This window comes from Psammomys obesus, unplaced genomic scaffold (assembly GCF_907164565.1).
Source record: "Psammomys obesus unplaced genomic scaffold, mPsaObe1.curated_primary_1811, whole genome shotgun sequence".
NCBI classification, from domain to species: Eukaryota; Metazoa; Chordata; class Mammalia; order Rodentia; family Muridae; genus Psammomys; species Psammomys obesus.
Window position 1 is genome coordinate 1,809,697 of NW_026591560.1, and position 13,850 is coordinate 1,823,546.

The 13,850-nt window shown below is 55.3% G+C and overlaps 2 protein-coding genes across 2 annotated transcripts; both read left to right on the forward strand.

Moving 5' to 3' along the window:
* The first annotated feature begins 8,731 nt into the window (after positions 1-8,731).
* Positions 8,732-10,106, forward strand: Znrd2 (zinc ribbon domain containing 2). The gene is made up of 4 exons (XM_055610612.1): positions 8,732-8,769; positions 8,864-9,015; positions 9,116-9,200; positions 9,702-10,106. Exons 1-4 carry the CDS (start codon positions 8,751-8,753, stop codon positions 10,043-10,045), a joined length of 600 nt encoding a protein of 199 aa, XP_055466587.1. The 5' UTR covers positions 8,732-8,750; the 3' UTR covers positions 10,046-10,106.
* A 676-nt stretch (positions 10,107-10,782) lies between these two features.
* Positions 10,783-12,325, forward strand: Fam89b (family with sequence similarity 89 member B). The gene is made up of 2 exons (XM_055610613.1): positions 10,783-11,182; positions 11,548-12,325. Exons 1-2 carry the CDS (start codon positions 10,892-10,894, stop codon positions 11,824-11,826), a joined length of 570 nt encoding a protein of 189 aa, XP_055466588.1. The 5' UTR covers positions 10,783-10,891; the 3' UTR covers positions 11,827-12,325.
* The last annotated feature ends 1,525 nt before the right edge of the window (positions 12,326-13,850 follow it).

A 13,850-nucleotide genomic window follows, 5' to 3' on the forward strand; every position in this document is an offset into this window, starting at 1 on the left:
GACCCTCGGAGGTCGGGGGGGGGGGGAGCCCGGGCGGGGGGGGGTCGGGGGGCGGGAGCCCCGGGAGAGGGCTGCAGAGGGCAGAGTGGGGGCGAGAAGCCGAGGCCGAGGGCAGGGAGGGGGCGGCGGGAGCGGCGGGGGAGGGAGGGCGCCGAAAGCTGCTCTGCGGGGGAGAGCGAAGAAACTTCCCTGGCCGGGAGAAACCCAGCCAGGCCCCGCACTGAGGCCGGAGCGAGGAGGCCGGAGCAAGTGGAGGCGGAGAGGAGGAGCGAGGGGAGAGGAAGGCCGGGCGGCCAGCCCGCTCCGCGCCTCCCCCTGGCCGGGCTCCTCTCCTCCCGCGGCCGCCGGGAAGCAGGGAGCGCGCGGGGAGGACGCAGGGAGAAGTGAGCAGTTGTTTTCCCTGGCTGGAGCGCGCCGGCGGCGAGGGGGGCTGGGGCGCTGGCCCCGGGCCAGGGAGGCAGTTTTTTTTTTTTCCCCTCCCCTCTATCTTTCCCCCCTGGCTCAAGCGCTGTCGTTCCTGCCCGGAGGAGCGAAGGTGTGCAGCAGGGAGGGCACCCCGCTGGAGTGGGGGTTGTCCCCCAGGTGCCCGCCCCGCGCAGGAACCGAGCTGGTTGCTTTCCAGAGAGTCCTCACCTGGGACTCCCCGGCCCGTCCCGCCAGATTCCTCCGGGCGGGGTGCAGAGGCCTGCGCGTGCCTCCCTGCCTAGCTATGGGGAAACCGAGGCAGGTGGACCTTACTTTAGAGGACCAGAGGCCTGTTAACGTTTGCCCATTGGCCTTTGTACATGTAGGGGTTCTTTAAGCCCCCGAAGCCCCTTAATCCTGACCCTGTCTTCTCTCGAAGGATTTAAGCAGGAGCACCTTCCAGCCAGGGTTCACCGAGGTCCCAGGAAGAAGCCTGTAGAGTCCGGAAGAACAGCAGAAAGAACAAAGCTAGAGACCTAGCTTCCCTCCCAACCCCCCTTTTAGAGGGCTTCCTGGTGCCCACCCTGCCACCTCCCCCCTTCCCCTCGTCTGGCCTGGCTGGCGGCGCTGGCTCTGGGCCTCAGACACTCTGGAATCGCCAAGGTCTGAGCTCAGGGCCTGGCCCCCTTCCCAGGCTAACAGCCGGAGAAGGGGAGTGCTCAGGGGCTGGGGAGGAGCACCGCAGGGCCCCGGGGCAGGGGTTGGCAGGGGCTGGGGAAGGGTCTCGGATTTGCTCAAGTCTGGAGAGGAGCTAGGCTTCCTCACTAGTCTGAAAGGGAGGCTGTGGTGTCCTGGATCTGGACTGGAGGGGCGAGGGCATGCAGGAGGCCTCAAGATCCAGGGTCGGACTCAAAGAACTTTGGTCTAGGGGTGACCAGGGTCAGGACCGTGCCATGTTGGGTTCATGCCTAACCCTCTCCTGGGGAGACCCCGGGATGGTAATCTGATGGGAAGAAGGGCTTGGGTTTAGCTTTGGGCACACCTCTGCAAAGAGCTAACGGTTTTCACTTTAAGACTGGGTTTATTTGGGTAGGTTCAGAGGGGCCCAGGAAGGCCATTTGATGAGCTCTGCTTGAATCGCTCAGTAGCTCAGGCCCTGTTCAGTACAGCCTACTGCTGCAAGGCTGGGAGGGGGTGGCCTCCTGTCCGCAGGAGGGTTCCTTGACGCTGGAATCCAGGAGGACTTGGGAGGGGAACCTCCTGGACCTACTCCAGTCAAAGTCTTTGGCAGCAGGAATGCTGAATACCCCCCACCTGGAAGGAGTGGGGCTGAGCATTTTACATTCATTTTTTCCTTCACACTCATGTAAGCCTGGCCCTCCCCTGCCCAGAGCAGGCGGAGGCTCACCTTGGAAAACAGCGCAGTCAAACAGTTCAGGCTTGGAATCTTGATCTCTCCAAGCCTAGGATTTCTTGCCCACGAAATAAGACTTAGTCACCCAACTGAGAAATGGAGCAAAAAGCGGTGATGGGTGAGGGGGCCCAGGGTTTTTCCACCAGACACTGAAGGATGGTACTGAAGGAAGCCTTGGGGAGCTGCTGGGAAGCTGAGGAGGGTGAAAAGGAGACTGCAAAGAGTCATGCAGAGGGAAGAGTGGAGAAAAAGTCTTCTTTATCCTTCCCGGAAAGGTCAGGGGAACAACAGGGTGGGAGGGGGAGAAGGCAACGCAGCTGGGAGTCCAGGTCACAGTGGGAAAGCTGGGATCATGGGGCACTGTATATGGGCATATGAGGGGCTGCCCCCTTCACCTCTGAGAGGGATGTGGCTGCTTGGATTCCGGCTGTGTAATGTAGCAACATTGTGAAATGGACAAAGCTGGAGAGGCAGGTGATAGAAATGGGTCTCCAGATTTGGCCTCATCCACTGGCTGGGTGGGAGAAAAGGGAGTCACTGGGGAGGTTCACTTCAAGTCTCCCAAGCAGAGCCACCAGGACCCACGACAGTCTGGGGACATAGGCTCAGTTCTCAACACACAGGGAACAGTCACAGTGTGGGAAAGGGTGACTCGGTGCCAGGGGGGCTGGAGGTTGGGGAGAAGAGCCCAGAGAGATATAGGGGAGTCGCCATTCCTATGCACCAGGGAGGACAGGGAGGGTCATCAGAAGACCCGGAAGGGGCAGCAGAAGGACATAACAGGAGTTTGGTGAGGAAACGCCAAAATGAATGTTCGAGAAGGAGTGTATAATGTTTCCCTGCAGGCTGACAACAGAGGGAGACTTCCCAGGCACTGAGGATGCCACGAGAAGTCTGACAACCCCAGGCTACCTGAGAAGAACCCTGGAGCTGAAGCTCTGTGGCAGACAACCCTCAGACAACTGTGGGTCCTCAACAGACACCTAAGGCCCTGAGCCCCTGTGGTTTGCCATAGAGGAGACCAAGAAATGAATGCTGTCTCCAGGCTCCTTCCAGCTAACCAACCAACCAAACACATTCTTCTATCAGCCAAAGGAGAGCATGGCCATTCCAGACCGTTAAGGCTGCTAGCACATCTTCCCAAAGCTACTACGCCTCGCCTGTTTTTTTCTCCCCAAGTGGCGTCAGAGCCATCTTTTATTTATTATGTGTGTGTACTTCTGCATTTGGGAGGGGGATTGTGGGGGTGGCGGTTATATGTGTGTTCCCTTGCCAGTGGAGACCAGAGGTCAGCTTTGGCTGTCATTCCTTAGGATGGCTGTCCACTTGCGTTGTCTTTTTGGTTTTGTTTTTTTGTTTTTAAGAAATGCTTCAGGGACTGGAGACATGGCTCAGAAGTTAAGAGCATTTGTTACACTTTTGAAGACTTGGCTTTGATTCTCAGCACCCACATGGCAGCTCACAACCGTCAGTAACTCCAGTTCCGGGGAATCAGATGCCCTCTTTTGACCTTTTCAGGCATCGGGCACAAATATGGTATACACATATATGTGTAGGCAAAGCACCCATATGCATAAAGTAAAACAAACATGAAAAATTTTAAAACAGCTGGAGAGATCCAATTCAGCAGCTAAGATCAATGGCTGCTTTTCCAGAGAACTCAAGTTCAATTCCCAGCACCCACGCTGCAGCACACAACTGTCTTTAATTAATCCCAGGGAATGATACCCTCTTTTGGCCTCTGTGGGAACTGCGCGCATGTGGTGCACAGAGAGACTTGAAAATAAAACAATAACACATGTAATTTTTGTTGTTGTTGTTGTTTGAGGCAGGGTTTCTCTGTGTGTGGCTTTGGCTGTCCTAGAACTCACTCTGTAGACCAGGCTGGCCTCGAACTTGCAGAGATCAGCCTGACTCTGCCTCCTGAGTGCTGGAACTAAAGGCGTGCGCCACGACTGCTCTGCTAAAATATTTTTTAATTAAATAATTTATAAAATATGTTTCGAGAGCTGGATATGATAGTGCATGTTTTTAGTCCCAGCATTCAGGAGGCAGAGGCAGGGGAGGGCAGCCTGGTCTACAGAGCCAGTTCCAGCACTGCCAAGGCAAGTACACCAGGAACCCTGTCTTGAAATAAACGAACAAAAGTATATTTATGAGCTGGACACTCAAAAAACAAACAAAAACAAAAAAACAAAAAAAAAGTGTTTTGTTTTGTCTTGTTGTTTTTGAGACAGATGTCCTTATGTAGTCCTGGCTGGTCTTGAACTCAGAGAAATCCACCTGCTTCTGCCTCCCAAGTGCTGGAGTTAAAGGCGTGTACCACCACACTTTGCTATATTTGCTTATTTTAATTTTATGTGTGTTCATGTTGTGTGTGTCTGTATTTTTGTGTACTGTCTTTAATTCCATACCTGGTGCTTTCAGAGGCCAAAAAAGGACATTGGATCTCCTGAACCCCTGCTACCGCAGACGGCTGTAGGTTGCTACATGGGTGCTGGAAATCGAACCTGGGTCCTCGGCAACAGAAGCAGGGTGGTTTCTGTTATTGATGTTTGTGTTTCTTTCTTCTTTCTATTTTTCTCATCATCTTTTTTTTTAAAGATATTTATTTTTTATAGTGTTCTGCCTGCATGTGTGCTCACAGGCCAGAAGAGGGCACCAGATCACATTATAGACGGTTGCGAGCCACCATGTGGTTCCCGGGAATTGAACCCAGGACCTTTGGAAGAACCAGGCAGTGCTCTTAACCTCTGAGCCATCTCTCCAGCTGCTCTCATCATCTTAGGAGTAAGTATATGTCTGAGCTGACCCTGTTTGCATGCATGTGTAACCACAGCAGTCAGAACACTAAGGCAGGAGGATTGCTTTGAGTTCAAAGCCGGTCGGATACACTGTGAAACTCTGGCTCAGAATATAAAAATTGGCTGGGAATATGGCTCAGTGGTAGCTTGTTTGACGATTATTTTCAAGGTCCTGGGTTAGACCCCTAGTACTACCAAAACTCATCACCAACAGAGTGGCAGGCCCCTTCAGTGCAGTATCTTTTGAGAGAAGAACTCAGGAGATAGTTTTCTCCCCCCAGGCCTCGTAATGCCATCCCTTCTCTTTATACTTGATAAGCAGACAGGAGCGAAGTCACATGCCCTTAATCCCAGCATTTGGAAGGCAGAGGTAGAGAGATCAGCCTGGTCCACACAGTGAGTTCCGGGAAACAGTGAGCTCCTGTCTCAGTTTTTTTTTTTTTTTTTGACCCAGTGAGTAGTCCCCTTTTCTGTCACCCCCATACCATCTCAAGAACCATGTCTTTCCTCAGAGTCTAGAAGCTTCCCAGAGACAGGCATAAGTCAGTCCTATTGAATGAAGGGTCCATGTAGCACCCAGCTCACTGTAGCTCCTGACTCAGATAAAAATGCAAAGAGTTAGCACATGCCCAGCTCTAGCCATAAATATTAACAGAGGACTTTGCAAATGTTCACTCTTTGATCCCAGTTGAAAACAGAGGAAAAGCCAAGTCCTGGTGACACAGGCCTTTAGTCCCACCACTCAGGAGGCAGAAACAGGCAGATCTTTGAGTTCAAGGCCAGCCTGGTCTACAGAGTGAGTTCCAGGACATCCAGGGCTGCACAGAGAAACCTTGTCTAAAAAAAAAAAAAACTGAGGGGCTGAAGAGATAGCTCAGAGGTTAAGAGCACTGTCTGCTCTTCCTGAGTTCAATTCCCAGCAACCACATGGTGGCTCAGAACCATCTACGAGATCTGGGTGCCCTCAGATGTACATACAAACAGAACATTGTATACATAATAAAAATGTTTAAAAAAATACAACTGAGGAAGCAGAGGCATACAAAAGCTGAAGGATTTCTCTGATTTACATACCTGGACCACGGTGCAGCCAGGAATGCAGCAACCGCTGTGCGTTGCTTTCTCCCTTCACTTACCTGCCATCACCCCTCTCCAGCCAGTTCCTTATCAGGAGCTTACACGCCAAGGGTTTCAGTGACTACTCAGTCTCTACCATTGGTGGGCTGTGCGACCTTAGCCAAGACCCTGGCCTTCGCTGAGCCTCAGGAAGTTCTCTGAACTCGGATCCTGTGGTTCTTTCCTGTCCTGTTGACCTATCTTCAGAATGTTTGTGGGGTTTCCAACCTCCTTCCTCATCCTAGGAGCACGGGTAGCCTTAAAATCAGGCCAGCTTCTTTTTAGTCACTGCAGCTAACTAACTGGTGACCTGAGTCAGGTTGTTTCACCTGTCAGAGCTGCGATGTTCCTCCCACTCTTCACATACAGGAAAAGTCGTACTCAGGCCCGGAAGAACATCCGTTATCCACATGGAGTGACCACCTTAGCTGGATAACCATGAAAATGTCTCTTCCCTGTCCCAAGCCTCGCTTTCCTTATTTAAAATTGGAATGGTGGGCTGGAGGGATGGCTCAGAGGTTAAGAGCACTGACTGCTCTTCCAGTGGACCCAGGTTCAATTCCCAGCACCCGTGTAGCAGCTCACAACTGTCTGTAACTCCTGTCCCTGAGGGTGTGAGGACACCCTCACACAGACATACATGCTGTCAAACACCAGTACACACAAAATAAAAATAAATAAATCTTAAAAAATGTTGGAGTGATATGACCTTAGTGTGAATTAACCAAGATAAACCAGGTGTGGTGGAGCACACCTGTAATCTCAGCACTTGAGAGGTAGAGGCAGGAGAGCCCTGAGTTTAAAGTCATCCTTCATGCCACAGTGAGTTCCAGCTGAGCCTGGGAAATACAAGACCCTATTTTTTTTAATATTTATTTTTATTTTATGTACATTGGTGTTTTGTCTGCATGTGTGAGGGGGTTGGATCTCCTGGAACAGGAATTATAGACAGTTGTAGTGCTATGTGGGTGTTGGGAATTGAACTCAGGTCCTTTAGGAAAAGCAGACAGTGCTCTTAACCGCTGAGCCATCTCTCCAGCCCAAGATTTAAAAAAAAAATTAACTGGGCTGGAGAGATGACTTGGCAGTTAGGAACACTGGTTTCTTTTCCAGAGGTCCTGAGTTCAATTCCCAGCAACCACATGGTGGCTTGCAACCATCTGAAGCCCACTTCTGGTATGCAGGCACATATGCAGATAGAGCACTCATAGACAAAGATTTATGATGTATACAGTGTTCTGCCTGCATGTACACCTGATCACCAGAAGAGGGCACCAGATCTCATTTTAGATGGTTGTGAGCCATCTTTCCAGCCCCAAATAAATAAATCTTAAAAAAAAAAAAAAATTTTTTTTTTTTTTTTTTTAACTGAGATACTTTCCTGAGATGCTCTTAGCTCAGTGACTGCTCTAAACAAAACAAAAAACTGTGATGTAGCTTAGTGGTAGAATCCTTCGCACATTCGAGGTTTTGGGTTCCAGCCAAAATACTTCAACACACACACACACACATACTCCAAAAGCTGATGATTCTTTTTATTTCACTCTCATCCAGTCCTGTCCTGTTTGGCACAATTGTCAGGAGAATTCATGTTGCAGGGAACAAGAAGAAGTAGGGCGGGTGTGGTGGTACACATCTTTAATCCAAGCACTCAGGAGGTAGAGGCAGGGGATCTCTGAGTTTGAGGCCAGCCTGGTCTACATATCAAGCTCTACACGAGCCAGAGTTACGTAGTAAGTCCCTGACAATAAATAAGGAGCTGAAGAGATGGCTCATCAGTTAAGAGCATGTGCTGTTTTGCCAGAGGACCTTTGTTCTGTTTCCAGAACCCACATGATGGCTCTTAAACATCTGTAGCTCCAGTGCCAGGGGATCTGATACCCTCTTCTGGCCTGCATGGGGCACTCATGCACTCAAAACCGGACTGACCAGGGGCCACTGTGAGGTGAAAGAACTGTCACGTCCAGGAATGGTGAATGTGAAATCTGGAATTTTCTAAATTATTCCAGAAAAAAAAAAATCTACATTTTTCTCATGATCATTACAAAGTGTGTGGCACTTTTCACTATGACAAAACACTCCAGGGAGGCCAAGTGTGTTGACTAGATTTGCAACAACTCGACACAAACTAGTCATCTGCGAGGAAGAAACTTGGAGAAAATGCCTCTGTAAGATCCGGTGGATCAGTCTGTAAAACAATTTCTGAATCAGTGGTTCATGGGAGATAGCCCAGTCTACTTTGGATGGGGTCATCCTTGGGCTGGTGGTCTTGGGTTCTGTAAACAAACAAACAAACAAACAAAACAGGCTGGGCGAGCCAGTAAGCAGCACTCCTCCATGGCCTCTGCGTCAGCTCCTGCCTGCAGGTTCCTGCCCAGCTTGAGTTCCTGCCCTCACTGCTTTTGCTGATGACCTGTTATACGGAACTGTGAGTGAAATAAACACTTTCCTTCCCAAGTTGTTTCTGGTCACGGTGCTTAATCCCAGCAATAGCAGCCCTAACTAAGACATCAGTTCTAGGCATTGGTAGGTGGGCTGACAAAGGACAGAAACAGGCCGAAAACGGGTAGCCAGTCTCCCGGGTAGCCAGCCTATTCCAAGAGTCCTAAGGGGGCTCTGCGCCGTCGCAGAGGACCTTTTATTGCGGCGATTTGTAGAGCCAAGGTCCCGCCTGCCTCCTGCTCCAGCTGTGCGGAAAGACAACTCCGAGGGAATCGGGATCTTCTCAGACCACACTGTCCGCGGCGGCAAGAGAAAGCCACATCCGAGTCCTAAAGCGTTCCCGGGGAGACGGCGAGGCCTAGCGACAGTTCCGGCTGAGAGCCGAGCCTCCCGGTCAGGGTCCGACGTGCAGCCACGCGCCCCTCGGTGAGCAGAGACGAGCCCCAAGCCCTCTACGGGAGCGTCACTTCCGCCCTCGGCCTGCCACACGGGAGCCGCAAAGCCGCGGGGAGGGGGGGGCGCGTCTTATTTGCGTCACTTCCTGTGAGCCCAGCGGCGACCGCGGCAACATGGCCTTGAACGGCGCGGGTGAGGACTTGGGTTGCCCGGGCTGTGGCCGTTGGGTGCGGGAGGGAGTGCTCTCGGCCCTGACTCCATCTCCTCGTGCCGCTTTCCCCCCCAGAGGCCGAGGATTTCTCCTGGGAGCCTCCGACCGAAGCTGAGACGAAGGTGCTGCAGGCGCGACGGGAGCGGCAGGATCGCATCTCCCGGCTCATGGGCGACTACCTGCTCCGTGGTTACCGCATGCTGGGCGACACGTGCGCGGACTGCGGGGTGAGGCCTCGGACCCGGCCGGACGCCCTTTCCTCAGCTCTGGCTTCTGTGGGTCCTGTCGCTCAGGCTCACCAGTGTCCGTGTACTTTCTGGTTCCCAGACGATCCTCCTCCAAGATAAACAGCGGAAAATCTACTGCGTGGCTTGTCAGGAGCTCGACTCAGACGTGGATAAAGACAACCCGGGTGAGGGGATGAGTGGGCGCGGTGGGGCTGGTTGACGGGAACAGTAAGCCCGAAAGGTGACGGCCGAAGTTGGTGCGCGCGCGCGCGGCGGGATTACGGCGTCTTCTCCTTTCAGCCCCAGAGAGGAGGAGATTCATTGCAGAAAAACACTAAACCTTGGCTCCCGACCCTGTGGGAAGAATCCGAGCCAACTTAGCCATCCCCACGTGTAGAGTAGAGGTGCGACGCTGGGCCTGGAGCATGCCGGGCAAGCGCCTTACCACCGAGGTACACAGCCCAGCCTCCAGGCGCAGACTTGATGGCTAAGTGAGGCCGGGACAACCGTCAGGCCACTTGGTACTCAAGTGTAAACTCGGCGCTGCAGCCCCTGCCCAGCGTGTGTAAGGAGAAAGATAGGGCCTCGATGGTGTTCCTTACCCAGAAAGCACCAGGAGCACAGGACGGGCACAGACTAGAGGTGGATGTGGCACCCTGACCGCCCCACCTCTTCTTTTATTTTAGCTCTGAACGCGCAGGCGGCCCTCTCTCAAGCTCGGGAACACCAGCTGGCCACGGCTACAGAGGCTGCCACGGCCTCTCGGCCCACGTCCCAGCCCCCAGTACCCCGCCCAGAGCACTGTGAGGGGGCTGCAGCGGGCCTCAAGGCATCCCAGGGGCCTCCCCTTCCTGCTGCACCTCCAAATGCAGATGTAGTGGCGTCCACACAGTCAGCCCTCCTGCAGAAGCTAACCTGGGCTTCCGTTGAGCTGGGCTCTAGCAGCTCCTTGGAGACTAGTATCCAGCTGTGTGGCCTCATCCGGGCTTGTGCGGATGCGCTAGGCAGCCTGAAGCAGCTGGAGCACTGAGACCTATCCCCCCCACCCCCACCCCGTTCCCCTGAGAAGAACCCTCTAGAAAAACAGCCGATCTCTGTGTGGTTTGTTCCTTTCTTGGTTCTGAGTGTGCATGCAAGCCCCCGGTCTGCTCGTCTTTTTTTCTTTTGACATCTCACCCCTCCGTGGTCTTTCCTACCTGAGGTTTTGCATTCCGGACAAGGGTAAACAGTAGAGGGCTCGGTCAGCAACACCTTATTCCCAGGAGTGGCATCAGCCTCCTCGAAGACCGGTCCACCAGCATTGTCTGTGACCCAACCCCCCCCCCCCCCACACACACACACCTCCTGGACTTGAGTGCCTCCAAAGTTCCAGTCCCCTTGGTGGCTTCCCTTTCCTCCTTTGAGCATCTTGGTTCCATCATTCCATCTTATACCCCCTGGGGTGTTGACACATGTGGGGTCCCAGCGATGCCCTTTAAGAGCCGGGCACAGTCTTACCCCAGACTCCAGCACCCACATCCCCAGGCTTTTAGCATCCTTCCCTTGGGAGAGGAATCATGTAGAACCTGTGGTGTGGGAATAAGGCATTAAAAAGCTGCCCAAGAATCCTTCCTGACCTTTTGTGCCTCGCCTCTCCCAGTGCTTTGGTGGGTTGCCGGGTCCCACAGTCGTCGCCCCCTTAAGGGAAGCCCCGCCTAATGCAGCGGGGTGGAGCATAGGCGGAGTCGGAGGAGCCTAGGAAGGAACAAAGCGCGGCCTGCGGGCGGCGGCTGGCTCCCTCCGGAGGCTGGGCCACCGGGAGCGGGGCCTGTGGGCCGCGGCCGCAGCGAAGCATTGGAGGGCTTCGGGTGGCATCGCGGGCCGCGCGGACCCGGGTATGAACGGGCTCCCCTCAGCCGAGGCGCCGGGCGGCGCGGGCTGCGCTCTAGCCGGCCTCCCGCCGCTGCCGCGCGGCCTCAGCGGCCTCCTCAACGCCAGCGGGGGCTCGTGGAGGGAGCTGGAGCGCGTCTACAGTCAGCGGAGCCGCATCCACGACGAGCTGAGCCGTGCCGCCCGCGCCCCGGACGGCCCCCGCCAAGCCGTGGGGGGCAGCAGCTCGGGCCCTGCAGCTGGCCCCCGCCGCCCGGTCAACCTGGACTCCGCGCTAGCGGCTCTGCGCAAGGAGATGGTGAGTAGGTGGGCGCCCTGCCAGGGGTTCCGAGGAGAGGGCAGAGACATCTGGAATCAGTGTCCCCATCGCAGGTCCAGCGGGAGGCGTCTGGTCACGGGGCGCTAGGACAGCTGTAATAGTAACAATGTGTAACATTAAAAAAAACAAACTTGCCCGATTTTGCGGGACAATGTTATCCCATTGTATAAATAAGGGCAAAGGACTGGCTTAAAGGCTTCACAGTTGACAAGTGCCATCTGTTCTCAGAACTTTCCCTCAGGAAGGTGCGGGAGGATCGGACGGGGTTGTTGACCGCGGTGGGGGATCTGGGGCCCGGGGGCGGCCTGGACCCCCAACTCCAGCCCACTGTCAGTTGTCTGCAGGTGGGGCTGCGACAGCTGGACATGTCCCTGCTGTGCCAGCTGTGGGGCCTGTATGAGTCGATCCAGGACTACAAGCATCTGTGTCAAGACCTGAGCTTGTGCCAGGACCTGTCGTCCTCCCTGCACTCGGACAGCTCCTACCCACCCGACGCCGGCCTGTCCGACGACGACGAGCCTCCCGACGCCAGCCTTCCCCCAGACCCTCCGCCGCTCACCGTGCCCCAGACCCACAACGCCCGTGACCAGTGGCTGCAGGACGCCTTCCAGATCAGCCTCTGAGAAGCCGAGGTGGCTAGCAATGCGCCCGCACAAAAGGCTCAAAACTTGCCCCTCCGCAGGTCCTTAGTGCCTGCTCCTCACCGGACCGCCTCACCTCACTCCAGGAGGGCAAGGCATCTTACCCATCAGGCAAAGCGGCCGAGACACAGCCTCGGCCCGGTGCCCTGGGCTTCCGCCTCTCCAACATGTGTGCACCCTAGCTTGGCCAGCCCTTAGTCTGACCGTGGAGCTCAAAGTATCTTGCACTCCCGCTGGCATCTCTGGGACCGGGATGAGTGCTTAGCTTCCATCTCTTTTTACGTCTTTTGCTGCTACTTGCAGCTGCTGGCTCAGGGGCGTCCCTACCTACGGCCCCAGGGTTTCACTACCTGGGACAAGGGCTCCAGGACCCATCTCTGCAGCCATTCAGGGCCAGAGAGGCTGAGGTCTCTATGCTGGATATGTAAGTTTAGAGGCCAGTTCCTGGATGGGAAAATAAATAAATACTTTGAACATTGTATTCGAAACGTGTGGCTAATTGTTACTGGGTTGGATGGTGTTTTCTGGCAAGTGTGGTTGCGTTCCGCCGGCAGGTGGCGCCCAAGTCCCTCCCTCGTGAAAGGCTTAGCGGGCGCGGGATGCGAATCTTCCCGGGGTGTTGGGGGCCGAGGGTGGAAGTGTTCCAGGCTGCCGGAGCCTGGCCCTGCAGCAGAGTGACGGCGACGAAGACCCTTCTCTTTACGATCTAAGTGTTAGAGCCCAGCTTTGCCCTTCCTCCCGGCTCTGAGCCTTCCAGGAAGGAAGGAGCCGCCCATCTTGAGGAGAGAAACTTTCCACCTCCAGTGCTGGGCGGAGTTGTGGCACAGGAAATGGGTGGGCCGGAGCTGGCTGACCCAGGGGCCCGTGTGTGGGGAAAGCTCCGTGTGCCCGGGGGCTGTAGGGCCGGTGGGAGGGAGAGATGCAGACGTCGAAGGGAGGGAACAAACCCTGGAAGGGAAATGGCCTCAGGGCTCAGAGCATCGTTTCTGGAGGTTCAGGGCCCTAGGCACCTCCGTGGCGCTCTCAGACCGCGCAGCCGCCCCCGGACCTCAGCACGGAGGACTGTGGTATTGGACATACAGGGGCCTCCTTACAGAGGAAGCCCAGGACCACACCGATAGGATAGAGACCAAACCGGGCGTCCAGCCCACCCCCCCACCCCCCACCGCGCCCCTACCCCCTCTCGCCATCACTTGCCTGCTGGAGACGGCTAGCGTTCCTGGAAGCCCGGACGTCCCGTCTAGGCGGGGAGACAGTGCACTGACGCCCCAGGGCACCTCTCTAACTGGGGATAAAGCACCTTGCAGAGGCTCATTACCATTCGCGTCGGATGGGTGAGTGATAAGGAGTCTAATCAGGCGTCAACACCACGGCAAACGCCCCAGGGACTTCCCAGGGGAGGAGGACAAACACACACCTTTTCTCTAGTTCCGATAACGGAGCGCATTTAACGAGACTCCGCAACACCAGCCCGGCCCTAACCGCTGGCCCCGGTTTCAACCTTCTAGGACCAGAAAAGACAGGACCACAGTTGGCCCCATTTAACAGGCTTCAAAGCTGAGGCTCGGGGTGTTGGCACTTTGGCCAAGGCGGCACTCTCGAGTGGAACCCAGTATTTGAACCCTTCACCGCGAAATGAGGATGGTTTTCCCGCGTGGCAGCTGAGCAGTCAGGCTCTGAGCCACCAGACTCCGCGATTTTCTTCCCTGGTTAAGACACGAGTGTTCACAAGGCTCTCCCACCCCGGAGCTAAGGCCCCCTCCAGGTCTCTGCCTTCCAGACTTGGGAAGTAGGGGACCAGCCAGTACCACAAAAGGCTGCGCGCAGAAAGGGAGGCGCTGGGGCAGCTCTTCGGAGGGCGGCACCCAGCTGAGGGCTGTCGTCGCCTGGAGCCCACACGTCCCTCCAACCCCATCCGGCCCGCGGGCGCCCACCGAGGCGACTTTGCGGTGGGGACTCCTCCATCCCCAAGCCGGGGACCCGGGCGTCCGGGTCGCCACGCCGGG